At 36.6% G+C, this 14,467-nt stretch overlaps 2 protein-coding genes across 3 annotated transcripts; one reads left to right on the top strand and one right to left on the bottom strand.

Annotated features, from left to right (window-relative positions):
* The first annotated feature begins 890 nt into the window (after positions 1-890).
* Positions 891-4,304, top strand: LOC108229845 (B-cell receptor-associated protein 29-like). 2 transcript variants are annotated; one of them, XM_017405537.3, is made up of 8 exons: positions 891-1,178; positions 1,470-1,570; positions 1,748-1,848; positions 1,937-2,090; positions 2,204-2,339; positions 2,575-2,671; positions 2,841-2,941; positions 3,020-4,304. In XM_017405537.3, the coding sequence occupies exons 2-8, from the start codon at positions 1,479-1,481 to the stop codon at positions 3,053-3,055; spliced, it is 717 nt and encodes a 238-aa protein (XP_017261026.1). In that variant the 5' UTR covers positions 891-1,178; positions 1,470-1,478; the 3' UTR covers positions 3,056-4,304. The 2 variants fall into 2 exon arrangements, with proteins under 2 accessions (XP_017261026.1, XP_017261027.1); XM_017405538.3 differs by having other exon boundaries at positions 895-1,178; positions 1,937-2,084; positions 3,020-3,509.
* Positions 3,160-14,101, bottom strand: LOC108229844 (solute carrier organic anion transporter family member 1C1-like). Its single transcript, XM_017405535.3, has 15 exons — positions 13,942-14,101; positions 13,711-13,828; positions 11,005-11,146; positions 10,412-10,544; positions 10,102-10,220; positions 9,391-9,537; positions 9,020-9,118; positions 8,136-8,384; positions 7,729-7,893; positions 7,011-7,206; positions 6,325-6,490; positions 5,959-6,143; positions 5,693-5,757; positions 4,498-4,615; positions 3,160-4,038 (listed from the first exon to the last, which is right to left on the bottom strand). The coding sequence occupies exons 2-15, from the start codon at positions 13,765-13,767 to the stop codon at positions 3,816-3,818; spliced, it is 2,064 nt and encodes a 687-aa protein (XP_017261024.1). The 5' UTR covers positions 13,768-13,828; positions 13,942-14,101; the 3' UTR covers positions 3,160-3,815.
* Between the last annotated feature and the right edge of the window lie 366 nt (positions 14,102-14,467).

Consider the following 14,467-nt stretch of genomic DNA (forward strand, 5'->3'; position numbering starts at 1 on the left):
GACTCTATGTGGTCCTGTGATGGACTTGTGACCTTTCCAGGATGTACCCCGCCTCTCTCTCGTGACTGCTGGAGATAGACACCTGCTCCATGTGACCCTGCACAGAAGAAGCAGGTAAAGAAAATGGATGGATGGATGATTTAACTTAACTTCCCAAAACACTCCCATGTACAAGCCGGTTATTATTTTGGTAACATTGCCCCCTTCTGGAGCTATATGTGATTTTTTATTATTCTTATTTTTTTTAAAAAAGGGGATATCCAGACAGAACATTCAACATACAGTGCCACGGAAAGGTTTGGATAAAACTTTAATTTCTGTGAATAAAAGTATATCTGATCTCCTCTTAGAAGCAACTAATTTCTTAAGTAAAAAAAAAAATATTTTTGTGTTATATATTTTTAATTTTGATCACTTACCACCATAAAAGGCAGGTGATCATGTAATTGCCTGTGTCTGTGTTCACATGTTTGACATCCATCCATTTTTTTACCTGCTTCTCCTTTCCAGGTTGCAGGGAACTGCTGCCTATCTCCAGCCATCATAAAGTGAACATTTTAATGTAATTCTCAGAAAGAAATCAAGGGTGTGCATCTACTGAACAGCCGATTCAGGATGGCCGCCACTTGAAAAACACAAGAATACCTATAACTCAATAGCTATATAACTTTACAATGGTCATCACAACGACATACCTTTACCATGATTTGAACCACACATGCTTTAAGTTTTGAATGGTTGATAACAAGCACTTTGTTAATTTTTAAAACTTACAGTATTTTCCTTTTTACAAGTAACAGCCTCACTAATTGTATTCAGACCGAGTGATCCACAGCAGACTATTTTTGTTTCATGCCATGTAATGTGAGATGGCACCGGTAAACTCGCTCTCACACACACACACACACACACACACACACACACACACCAGGGAAAACGGGTTTCGAGCCAAAAGATAGATTATGCAGTCATTCTGTAGCCTACACTCAAAACAAAGCTTTCAGACAGTTTTAAGGTTTTAAATCTTCTGCTGAAGCCAAAGAGACGGACTAATGAGGTCAACCAGCAGAGTTTTATTTTGGGCTCTGGCTGCTCTGATGTTCCTCAGCAGCTGTTGTGTCTCAGAGTGAGCTCTGTGTCTGGACTCTCCAAAACTTTCCGGCACAGAACTTCACCTGGTAAGTCAACAGCTCTGTTTATTGACTTTTATAGATAGCCGTTTCAAAAGAATAAATCGAACTATTGGTGCTAGCGAGAATTGAAATGAAGAAAAGCTTCTTCAGATCATCTGGAGTCCTATGAAGCTTAAACTTGTCTATTTTACATGGTCATATAATTTATTTATTAGCCTAATACACAATAGAGGATACCTTTTAGCCTTTCTATACATTTTAAGGTATTAAATCAAATTCTTTCGGTTCAGGTTTTGCTTTGTCAGTACACATAATTCAACCATCTAATCTCCACAGAAAATCACAATGACTGTCCAGTGGATGGCAGTGGCTTTTTTTCTATATGCAGAGGTAGCAATTATTCTGATCCTGTGCATACCCTTTATATCAGCACAAAGGTACAGTAACTTTACAATTATAACACAAAAACAACACTTGAAAGTTCTTTTGATAACTTGTGCGTAAGCCATTTTGAGTCTCACTAAGAAGGCAGTTTGGATGAATCACCAGCAGAGAGCATTCATGTCTTTTTTATTAGTCAGATTTAAAACTCACTCTGCCCCTTTTTTTTGCAGGTGGTGTTTGATTTTTAGCTGGAGAGTATGGAGCTGGTTATCTTCATACTGGAACAAGTTTTTCTTTGCAATGGTCATGGCTCTTATTGTTCTTTTCATTGGTAAGGAGTTTACTTGCAGATGGATAGTATAAGTAGAACTGAGAATTAGCCGCATCCAGAAATCATTTGTTCTCCTTTCTATCCTCAGATGCCTTCCGAGAGGTGCAGAAGTACTCCAATCTTGAACCCATGCTGGATACTAAAGCAAACCCAAACCTGTATGATCATGTCCACATGAAGCTGTTCAGGGCTCAGAGGAACTTTTACATATGCGGTTTTTCTCTTTTTCTCTGGCTGTTAGTGTAATTTATGTTTTGTTTTATCATTTTCACTCAGAAAGATAACACATAAGTTGCCACGTTACATCTTTTACCCTTCACTTTCAAACTAATTTGTGTGTTTTACTGTCCTACAGTATCATGCGTCGGGTTGTCACTTTGCTAAATCAGGTTGCTGCCACCTTGGAGGACACCACAGGTCTTCAGGCGCAGGCGGATAAAGCCTTAGAAACAGCCAAAAAGCAGCAGGGGGAAAATCAGGAGTTAAAAAAAGTGAGAATTAGAGGTTCCTCCTTTTCTTTAAGTGTTCATGACCAATAATGCAAAATGATTTTTTTCATTTTTAGGATTTACAGATCATGCCCACACATTCCATAAACCAGGAGTTAGTGTGTCTTATATTCTGTGTAAAAGCTTTTTTCTTAGATTTGCATTTTGTTTGTTTACTTTAATCTGCTGTGAAATTAATTAGTTAAACTTGGTTACTAAGGACGGATATTTTGCTCAGGCACTCCTAGAAGGGGAAAAATCGACATCATCAGCAAAGCAACAACTGAGGCTGGAGATTGAAAAGATGGAAAGTCAACTGAGGGTTGCAGAGGAAGGCAAGTATTTAAATCGCGCAAAACATTAAATCTGTATTTTTATTAATAAAACATTATGATAGGAAATTAAATAAATACTGGAGAGTGTGGACTTTTTCACCTCAAAAAGTGATAATTCAGGTCTTTTGAATTGGGATTCAATCATATTAATAATTGTTTCTGTGTCTAGCTGTGCGGAAGTCACAAGCTGAAGTCAAAGCAATGACGAGCCAGTTTAAAGGTCTAGCACAGGAGTATGACAGACTATTAAGAGAACATAATCAGCTCGAGGTACACAGCACAAACTCTGGTAACAGAACATCTACTGTCTGTATCTAAACTACTAGATTCCTTCTGTTTCATCCACAGAATCTTTATCGCTCTGAAGACAAAAAGGATCAGTGATCGCTGGGAGGAAGTGGCAGCTGGATGAGCACATTTTTTATAAAAGTACATTTAAAACACATAAGCTAATAAACAATATGTATTTTGTTATGAATACACAATAGTAACATTTAAAAAAATGTAATTTTATTAATATTGTAGAACCTGGAAATAAATAGGAAAATATTTTATGCGTCTATTGATGTTTAATAACACCTGAGATTTACAGGTTCTACAGATATTATCAAATAATTTCCCGCAGTAAGAAAAGAAAAGACCGTTGACTTATCTTAGCAGTGAACTCATGAGGTGAGGCAATTTTTGTATAAGATTTCTGGAAAGCTACAATGCTGCTGCAGCAGTCTGTCAACTAAACTGAAACAAAATGCAGTCATTTTTAATGTCATGAGCCACAGCCGTTTTTTCTATATCACAAACAGAATTTTTTACTTTTTAATAAAAAGGATTTGTTTAAGACTTTGCGGCCATGACACTGATTTCAGCCAGGCAAAGCTAAACTGGACTTCTTTTAATAAACCGTTCATTTGATTGACAAAGACATGAAACCTTCTAAACAGGGAAAATCTAATTCTATTTCTTTTCTACAGGCGTCTTGCAAAAAAGACTAAACACAAACACACACAAAAATATATTTTTTAAATAAAGTGATTCCTTTAAGATAGTGTATTTTCCCTGTACAAATATAAATATGTTTTAAAAAAACAGTGTGTCTGTGAACACAAGTGAGATGTTTCATGAAGACAGGAGGATCTGATGATGCTCACAAGTGAGTCTCTCTGTCAGGGCTGCAGTCTGAGGCCAGCATAGACTGTTCACAGTCTGAGCCGCTCTCCTCTTGTCTCAGAAACTCCAGCTCACCTTTCCCATTGGTCAGAAACTTTTCCTCCTCCCTTTTAATATGTCTTTTGAGTAGAGCAAAACCCCAAATGCACAGCAAGAAAGAGACGGCCCTCAATCCAAGTGTGAGGCCCAGGTACACAGTCCTGCAAAAAAACACAAAGATATTAGAAAACAAATCTCTTTAGTCCTTGGTGCGTGTCCAAGTCAGGTTACAAATTTGTGACAGCAGAGAAAATATGTAGATAAAATAAATATAAATATGATGTAGTAAAATGTAATATGTAGTTAAAAATTTAACTATATAGTTAAATCACTGCATATATTATAAAGTAGGCAATGATACTTCTGTATTATTATTATTATTATTAGTTTTATTCTGTCATTGTACTGCATTAAAAAACAAAAAGAAGCAATTTTGTTTTCCTAATTTTTAGAATATTTCTAATTGTTTTTTCATTGTTTTACTTCAAGTTTGTTAGTAAACATCATCACCTTGCAGAGTGTCTATTTCAGGATTTAAAAAATAGCTAATCTGTGGCGCAATTGAATTCTAATTAAAAATTTTAAATGAAAACACAAAAACAAAACACTGTCTATATTACCTAAAAGCTGAAGTGTTGTATATTCTGCAAACATCCTTTTCCCCACATGTGTTGTATCCCCATTTAAGGCAAGTTGAATCAATTATAGCTCCAAAATAAATAGGGGCAGGTATTCCTGCTGTTGTGTAAAATAAAATAAACTCGTTAGGTCACACAAAGAGCAAACTCAAATACAGATGAGTTGGACTTGTTCAAATGGATAAAATATCTAAAAGATTCACATTTTTTAACACAACAGTAATAAACAGTGAACAAAAATGCTTAAATTAAAACAGGCTGAATACACACAAACTTTGTTAATTTCAAAAATATTTTATAATTAGCTTTCATTATCTTTCCAACATACATAACATTATAATGCCATCTTTACAGATTTCTGTGTATCTGATCCTCAGCACAAGCAGACAATACTAGAGAAAGGTTTATGAACAATTGAATTACAGAGGTGTGTGTGTGTGTGTGTGTGTGTGTGTGTGTGTGTGTGTGCCCACCTAGAGGGCAAAAAACATTTCTCATTATGGTTTGTTTAGCAAAACCAAGCTCCAAATCAGAGACAACAAGTTTGGTAACTGTACCAAATCCCCCTAAAATACAAACTGTCCAGTAATTCAAAAGGATTACAATCCTTAGCAAAAAAACTAAACGAGACTCTGGATTCAGGTCATAAAATGAGCAAACATCACACCTCAAAATATAAAACTCTGGTGCTGTGACATAAAACTTTTTCTTGTAACTAGTTACATGACCACAAAGAACATACAGATTTCCCTTTGTTTAAAGATTGGGTTTCTCAATGACTTTTCAGACCATGCAATTACTCACTTGAAGAACTAGTCCAAGGATCTGGTATTTTGGCAGCATATTTGATACAGACCCTATTATTCCAATGGGGGCAGTCCTCGCTGAAGTAATCAGTGCAGACCACAGTCCAAGCAAAACTAGCTGTCACTCATGTCTTGTTTTGCTTTCAGTAGGTTTAATTCCAGTAAAATGTGGCAGGTTTCGAAGGATGACATACTCTGTGTGTTTTTCCACTGAGCCAAGTGAAACTAACATTAACCACTGTGCTGCTGATACTGTCAGTTAAAGAGACTTTTGCCCCCTGGTTGCACATGTCCAGCGTATAACATTAACAACAGATTTAGTGATGTTTGAAGAAAGAAAACCATCTATACACAATCCCAAAGGTCCTTACCCAGGGTCCGCGTAGCCAGTGTGTAGATTCCGAGAGCCAGGGATTTTAACTCGGGCTTAATGCACCTATTGAAACAAGATCAGGGTGGTAAACACGACTTGTCTTTCAACTTACAGAGACAATAACACTGATTCACAGAGACAAATGGAATAACAGAGAGCAGAAACAATACAGTAATAAACAAAACTAGAGATAAAAACTTTTGCTTTTAGTAATTTATGAAGCCTTATTTTGCACAAAAATTCACAGCGGAGTTTTTGACCCACCTAACAAGCAGCATGAAGCCAGGTGTTCCCCCAAGGGAGATGATGAAGGAACTGAAGACCGACACAGCCAGGAAGTATGGAAAGACTCTGTCACAGCTGTCTCTGGGTAAACACTGGCCTAAAGTGGCTGTTAGGTTGACTGGTAGGCCATTAGTTACTTCTACACACCTGCAGTTGTCAAACATCTGACAAAAACATAAAAACGAGTTGAGGAATTATAGTTTTGCTGTAGCACAACAGAAAGCTCATACTGTGTAAATGTCACACGACAGTATGAGATATCAAACTGTAACATGATATTAATCCTGTCTAAATGTCATGCTTTGTTTGTTAGCTGCTGGAGTATGTTAAGGCAGAGGATCTGACCATGTTTTTTCCAGAACCAGTGGAAGACGTACATCCAGCTAAACAAGGGGAGACATAGGTGATCCCGTTCTCTCCACAAACTAGGTCCCACTCTCTACTTGAGCATAAGCAGTCAGAATTACAGTCAGAGAACAGAGACCATTCCTCGTAAGAAATGTCTTCCACTCTGCATTGGAAAACAAAAAAAAGGTAAATACAGCTGATAGCAATACAGTCATCAAAAACAGTCACAACAGTAATAAAAAATAAAAAATGTTTCCTGATGTAATAAGGGGTAACAACTGTTCTTGAACAACAACAACAAAATATTATTTTAATTCATACATGTTTACCTATGTGGTATTAATTCACAACAAAAGTGTTTTCAGAACACAATACAAGACAAATTATCCATACACACATACAGCACTGTTCCCAAGTCTTATTTTTCTCCCTGACATCCACAGGGACATCCCAAGAGACAGTTTGTCCCTGGAGACATCCCTAGAGCAGCACAGTGAAATAGTGTTTAGGGCTGTTGCATTAAACCAAGACAATCCCAGAGATTTTTTTGTGTTTAGTATTTGTCAAGTATTTAGGCTTTTTCTAAAAGTCCAAAAGCATACATGTTAAATAATAGATGATTTCTAAATGAGCCACTGGGGCATTAGAAAAATATAAATATACACAAGCATAGCTATACATACCCAGCATATGAAACTGTGATGCCAGCCACCTTGGAGTTCTCACAGCTCATGGCTAAGAATAAGAGTGACAGGAAGTAGCCCAGTAGTGAAGTCCCAAAGGCAAATTTAGTAGCTCCCAGGACACCCAGCTTGTACTTTTTCATGACAACGGCTCCAGAGAACATCCCAAAGGCCACAGCTGGGATGTTAATCATGCCTAGGAAAGCCACAGAATAAAACTCATTCTTAAAGGGATACAGAATCAGGGAAATAACAAGCAGCACAGGCAGCAACAAGACTTTCCAAAAAGTGATCAAAGCCAGAGCACTCATTCATTTCCAAGTAGACTCATTTATATTTTATTTTAAACAAGAACTGAAGCAAAAGCTGGTTCTGATAACTGAGAAGACATGGAATGAATTTAAAATCATCCAACATGCTACTTACAAACTCTGATCTACATTGTTACACTGTTTCCATATGTAACATGTTGTTAAATTAGCTCCATTAATCTGTGTGATTTGAAATCGGTGACTTTATTTCAGAAAGAACTGTGGTAAACTTGGTTGTCATTGCAAGATTTACATAAGTGGAAAGTGGGACTTGGAGTATAAAATTTTTTATCAAAAGCTGGATCATAAAACACTTCTGAAGACCATCCAGCTCACATCAGACTTTTAGCACAGCATCATGGGCTCTGTCAAAATATAATCTAACAATATCTAAATATTCTACTTACCCATGAGAAAATTAGCTTTTGATGCAGACTGGCCATAGTGTTGCTCAATGTATTTAGGTTTGTAGGTGACCATACCAATGAGAGAGTTGAACTGAATTATTGTCACACACAGGTAAATGATGTACACAGGATTCCTAAGAAGACTCTTCAACGTTGGCACAAATTCTGTGTAGAAAAGATAAAATGTATTAATAATATCTCTGTAATGCATGCATTCAATGTTGGACATTTTTATATTATTCATATACAGTGCAGAAATAAATGGAAACATAGAAAATCAACAAACACTTTCAAATACCATATTTATGTTTTCCAAGGTAATCTATAAACTAAAATAAAAACATACATAAAGACTAAAATGACTGAGTAGAGATTTAATACATCACATTTTGTGACTGCTGGTATACCATTGGCCATCAGACGTAAATTAGCTGGCTCTTCTGGTCTGATCTTGTGGTCCATGTTTGGGGAATCTTTGATAAACCTGGTCTGGTCTTGAGTACAGCTGCTATCATGTTTATCTACATGCACTGGCAGTGACTTAGGCAAGAACCAGAAAGGAACAGCAGACATGAGGGTGATAGTGCCAGCAATGAGGTAGCCTAGCCACCACGCCCCCACCCAGTGGCCATCTTCAGGAGTAATGGTGACTGTCTCTGTGAAGAGATAAGTCTGCAGTCAGTGCTCTGTGAAGCATTGCTTTGTTTAAACCATTATTTCACAAGGCTGCAATAATTATTTATCATTGGCATGGTTTAGGGAAGCAACTTAGCAAAGGCCACTTGGAAAAACGAAAAACGTGCACGGCCTGGAATACAGTTCTTAAAGCCGTGGACATGAAAATAGAAAATTCTAAAATTAGTAAAATGTGGCCACATGACTTGCTCAGTCCCAAACACTCAGAATTTAGGGAGACTGCAACTGAAAATCTGTGTTTTCTCACAACCTTCTCACAATTTTGAGTTACCAACTACTGTAACTCAGTGAGATACTGGCTTTACCTGACATCTTGTTGAATGTACTGTAGTCAATATATTCTAAACTTAGAATATATAGAAAATAGTGATAAACCCAAAGTTTCACAACGGCTTTAGAGAATTCACTTTTTGGTCACCATTGCACTGTATTAGAAGGTTTCAGGTGTTCTGATTAATTTCTTATTGGCAGTGTGATTGCAACCATCTACCACAATCACATGCAAACAGCTTCTAAATCCATCTGTCAAATGCAAAACTACAGTGTACCCAACACTGTGTCTGAATTATACTTCAGCAGTTGAAGTTTTACTCACCCGTGTCTACAAAGCCAATATCGACGTAGATCTTGGTGCATAGTGACCCCAGCAAGAATCCAAATGCAGGACCAATAACGGCAATGGTTTGAACACAGCCTGCAATATACAACATAGATAGACCCAGTCATTCACCGTCACTCAGCTCATATTCACTTTGTTTTTTCAATGCAGATTGAAAAATAAAATAAAAAGACTTTATTTTATTACTAATAATATCATAAGCACAACAGACATTGCCGTGGTACCATATATCAAAACAGTGGGTATATTAGACTTTGGTTATCTGGATACAAATCCTTTTTTCATTCTGTCCTCTGACTCCAAAAGCCCTCAGTCCAAAACTGTTAGCTGTGAGTTAAAGGGATTACCAATATACAGAGCAGCATTCTCAGACTGTGCATAATCATCAATATAGGAAATTCCCAAAGGCTGCACAGGAGTCTCTCCAATTCCACGTAGGACATTCCCGAGTAACACATACATCCACAATGAAACACTGGACTCCTGCTCACAACCTGCAGTTTAACAAGAAACAAGAAAATTACAGAATGATTCAGCTAAAAAAAGAAAAAAATGTGCAAAATAAAAAATCATTAAGTGATCTACACTTCAATATTTAACTATGTTATTTAGTTTTCTCCCTACAATCTATCCCAGTGGTTTTCACACTGTATCACATGTTGATAACTCAACCAATGTCACGTACATCAGAGATTACAGGATAGCCAAAGAAGTCACTTTATTTACATCAAGGGATGCTATCACATAAGCTGCACACCTAGAATTTGTCTACCAATACAGTGATGTAGTTGGAGGTTTGAGTTCAGTATAAACAATATATTCTTTTATTGTTATTTGTTCTTTGTATCACCACACACCTAGTATTTTTCCACTTCAGATAAAAATGAGATAAGAAACATATCAATATACTAGTCTCAGCAGCTAAAAGCCCTCAAAATATTAAATAGAACAAAATTTTAAGAAAAATGTTTTTAAAAGATAAATATGTACAACCATGGGTCAGGAGAAACAGATATCTACCTGCCTTAGGGTCAACTTACCATGTTGGTTTCACTTACCTGCAGAAGGCAGTAAAGAGAGTCTGTCATTGTTATTGGATGACGAAGAATTTACAGGACATGGAGAGAGATGACTGGTTGCATTCTCTGAAGATCTTATTGATGTTTTCATATTATAGCTGTGTATAAAATACCAATGTAACTGTTAAACAAGGGGAGGGAGAAAGCATCAGGCACTGTTAGAGTTAGAGTCACAGCAATATGCAAAGAGATCACACAAAGCAAAAACATCACATTTCTGTGATGAAAGAAATATTCAATAGTATGTGTAAATAACTATCTAACTGTACAGTATGAAGAGTTTACCTACCGGCCACAGGTGAAATGAGGCATTGCGATCAAAAAGGTCCCTAAAGACATTAAGATACATCCAACTGCAATGATCTTGGGTCGGTGGAGTTTGGCACCAAAATAACTAACAAAAGAAATCACTAGCAAATTCCCTGCAGGGTCAAGAGAATAAACAAACAAAAAATGATAGCATTAAAGTTTTAATAAAGGCTGCATACTAAAAGCTTAATGTATTGATTTGTAGTAATCACCTCATACACATCTAAATGATAAGTGTTCACAAAGGTGATCTACTGAAGTTGACCTATTTTCAGTTCATAGATTTTTCTAAAATCAATGGCTGACAAAAATGTTTACAAGCTGAACTATCTATCAAAGTGGTTAAAAAACAAAGTACTCTGCTGAAACTTTAATTTCAATCCCTGAATCCTTTTTATTTTACAACTGTAAATGTCATCCTGTTGAAAATGTCAATGAAATCTGAACTTTATACTTTAAAAAAGATTCAGGAAGTCATTTGGGTCGTCCAAACATTTGGATACCACTCAAACATGTTTTGCTTGACCAGACAGTAAAACCAGAAACATAAAAAGAGCATACAAAGAAACTCACCTATTTCAAAGCTTCCATCTATGATGCCGATCAGGTAGCTGGGAATGTCGAATCGCCGCTCTAGTTGTGTGATTGTGCTCTTCATGTAGCTGCCGGACAGCTCTTTGGAAAAGTAGGCAAAAGACAAGGCTGCAAAAAACATCTACAGAAACAGAAAATAAGAGAAAATATACAATATGCTTCCAATTAGCTTCTTTAAAATTTCTTTAAAACTGTAAAACTTTCATTTCATTTGGTTTCTCTTTCAATGTACAATATATCTTTCTAATAAATTAATCTCAACTGCATAAAAAAAATTCAGGGCAGGAGAATTTCTTCTTGTTGAACAAAACAGCTACAAAATATTAGAAAGAAAAAAAAATAAAAGGAGTAAAAGGCACACATTTATTTATGTTAGAATAAAATTTCATGAACATAGAGTGAAAATGTGTTAATAAATAGGGAAAATGAATCTGCAGTGCAGATGCTTCATTGTTAAAAGGAAGATGACATTATTCATGGGCCACACTGCATCAGTCTCCCACCACCTGTAGACACTGACAGAGGATAACAAAGGAAGGATTAGAGAAACCGGTCCTTGAGGACGCAGACGTGTCCACTGAGGTGACAGCTAATTGGAAACAGGTGGAGGGGTAACCATGGCCACACTCAGAAGCGTGGAAATAACCCAGCCTTGGAACATACGCACGGGCCGACACATGTAGTTTTCAACAGAAATGTGTTGTCATGGTTATTTGAAATAAACATTAATAACAAAGTTTAACAGAGACAAAACATGATTAGAGCCTCTTAAGCTGCTTGGAGATTTTCTGTTTGGAAGAACATCAAACTAATTGTCAGGTGGGGTAGAAAGTGAGGCGAACCCAATGAAAAGAAACTAAAACAAACGCTGACGCGGCAGCAAAATGAAACTAGACAAAATACAAAACTGTAGCAAACACGAGAAGCAAAACATGAGGCGAAACCAGACAGCACATGAAGCGACAACAGATAAGCAACAAGTGAGGTTTTAAAAGCTAGGAGAAGTGGGCAAAGGTGAGTGATTACAAACTTGAGGCAGGTGAAGATGGGCATGGCAGGCAGACAAGTGATAAACTGAGGAGAAATGAATGATGACAGGAATACAAAAAAACACAAGGAGCAAAAACTGAACAAATACAAGACAAAACATGAAGACAATGCAAAAACAAAAGAGACAATAAACCCAATACAAAAGAAACTTAAAGAATAACTTCAACAAAACCCAAATCCTGACAGTAATGTTACTTTCTTTTCTTAGAAAAAGACTTTTCATAGAGAGAAATCTGAGTATTTGTTTACTTCATCCTATATACTGCATTTACATATTAATATACAAGTTCATATTGTATAAAAAAGGGAAGTGAGTGGGTCATTCTAGGATTCCATTTTTCAGTGGATAAAAAGCAGCAAGTCTGGAATTCCTCCTGTTTTTCTTTTTACTAAGCAGCTTTGTAATCATTGTTCAACATTGCTCTTAATCCAATAAAGAATTACAAGCACTCTGTTGTGACGTGCTTCACTGAACAAACTTTGCTGAAGAAAGTTTTCAGTGAGCTAAAGTTCAAACAGTACTGGTTTCTCCTACACTCATCACTATATGTACAAAAACTGGAGTATTAGTATATAACTATTGTAAATGTATATACTGCAGAAGGGGTGAAATACCCAAAACCTCCTAAATTAGCATGTGGTTGTAAACTAAAATTTGCACCAATGGGAGAATCTATTACAGAGGTTGACATGATGAACTGCACTGACCTCCACAGCTGCTAACAGATCATTCCAATAATGACTTAAACAGTGTACCAGGGGAAGCACTAATTAGTGTGGAGGGACAAACAATGGGATCTGTACATAACAAGGCACCTCCTTTTTCAACAAAACAAGCTTCACAACAACACATTGATGTTGCAAGAACCATGATTGTGATGTTCTGTTGAAATAAAAATGTTAAGATGTGCTCAGATTAAAGGACTAGTGGTCTACTCAGATAAACAAACCCACACTTTCAGACTTTGTGCTTCACAAGACTTTGTGAATTTGTGAACAACCTGCTATTAACACAGCCTACTGTGTAATCCTGGATTTATGTAAACTGTTATTTCAAGACAGTGATAAAAAAGAGCTCATACTCCATCACTGTATCTTAGAGATTTGTTGATATGTATGCACTTTGGGGATAAACCAGGTGAAAATATCGATACCATCCAAGCAACAGATCTTGGTGGATCTCTGCCTTCAGCCCATAATCCCTGTCTGAACATGGCAACATGCATTAATACTCCAGTGTCCTTCTCAGCTGAAATACTTCACACTTGTTTGTTTGACCAGTCTCTGCAATGTACCTTAAATCCATTGGCATGACCAGCTTTACTTACTCTACAACCTAATGAAATAACTGAGGAGGGATTAATCTGTTGGTAGGTTGGTCAGCAGGTCAGTCAGTCAATCTGTGTTTTTATTGTCACTGCACAAAAGGTACAAACAGCAGTTGCACAAATAGAAACAACTGCAACTGAAATGCAAAACCTTTGAATAAACACAAAGCAAACCTGAACTTCATATTTAGTCAGGATTTTCCTGAGACTGCATTTTCTTTTTTAATCTATCACTGTTGTCCTGTTTGTGTGAGGATTAAAGTCCTTGTAGTTGAGATTATATATTGTCGTCTTGAAAGTACGGTACCTTTAGTTTGGGGTGGCAGTTCTTAAGTGTAGAAGTAGCGGAGTCGTTCAGCTTCATTGCAACCTTTTCTCTCCGGGCCCACTGAACTCTGCTCTCACTTAGGACGATTTATTCACACCTGTAGTAGGCATAAAATAAAAATAGGAGATTTTTACTCAACTTTTAAAACAAATACCGGTAGATTTAATATTATTGCGTGTAAATGGATTTGGAGAAACTGTATTTGATTACCAGCAAAGCTATTTGTCTTCTTTTGGAGCTTAAAGCAAAGTTCAGGTTTTTAGAAGTGAAGTTCTGTGAAAAGAATATAAACAAGAAATATTATACCAAACCTAGGTAGCTCTTTTCCCCAGTTTAGAGAATCACAATTTAGTTCTGACCAGACCAACAAGTAACCAGCATATCTGAGTAGTACATAGACCAAAGTGAATTGCTGCTGTCTTTAAACAACTTCATTTTCAAAATTGTCGTAAATGCTATTTGAAACTTTCACATAGCCATTAATTTTGCATCACACTATGGTTTATAAGTGCAAATAGAGGCAGCAACAGCTAACTGTAGCACTTTCACTGCAGCTGGAGGCACTTCCTGGAGGATTATCTTTTTTTTTTTCTAGAAAAACAGTGTAATGCAGAACTGACAGCAGTGTAAAGGTTCAGCCTCAGTCTTGGCTTCACTCAGATTAGCCACTACCTTATCTTACTCTATTTCTTAACACCAAGATTATTCAGAGGTATCTACAACATATAAGGTAATA

This window comes from Kryptolebias marmoratus, linkage group LG11 (genome assembly GCF_001649575.2).
Source record: "Kryptolebias marmoratus isolate JLee-2015 linkage group LG11, ASM164957v2, whole genome shotgun sequence".
In the NCBI taxonomy this organism is placed as follows: domain Eukaryota; kingdom Metazoa; phylum Chordata; class Actinopteri; order Cyprinodontiformes; family Rivulidae; genus Kryptolebias; species Kryptolebias marmoratus.

Excerpts from the sequence above, each read along its gene's own strand:
- LOC108229845 (XM_017405537.3), top strand. The coding sequence starts at position 1,479 with ATGACTGTCCAGTGGATGGCAGTGGCTTTTTTTCTATATGCAGAGGTA. Across the intron at positions 2,672-2,840 it reads ACTGAGGGTTGCAGAGGAAG|CTGTGCGGAAGTCACAAGCT; the intron begins GCAAGTATTTAA and ends TTCTGTGTCTAG. Across the intron at positions 2,942-3,019 it reads GAGAACATAATCAGCTCGAG|AATCTTTATCGCTCTGAAGA; the intron begins GTACACAGCACA and ends TTTCATCCACAG.
- LOC108229844 (XM_017405535.3), bottom strand. The coding sequence starts at position 13,767 with ATGAAGCTGAACGACTCCGCTACTTCTACACTTAAGAACTGCCACCCC. Across the intron at positions 9,119-9,390 it reads GAATGCTGCTCTGTATATTG|GCTGTGTTCAAACCATTGCC; the intron begins GTAATCCCTTTA and ends TGTATATTGCAG. Across the intron at positions 8,385-9,019 it reads TATTGGCTTTGTAGACACGG|AGACAGTCACCATTACTCCT; the intron begins GTGAGTAAAACT and ends ATCTCTTCACAG.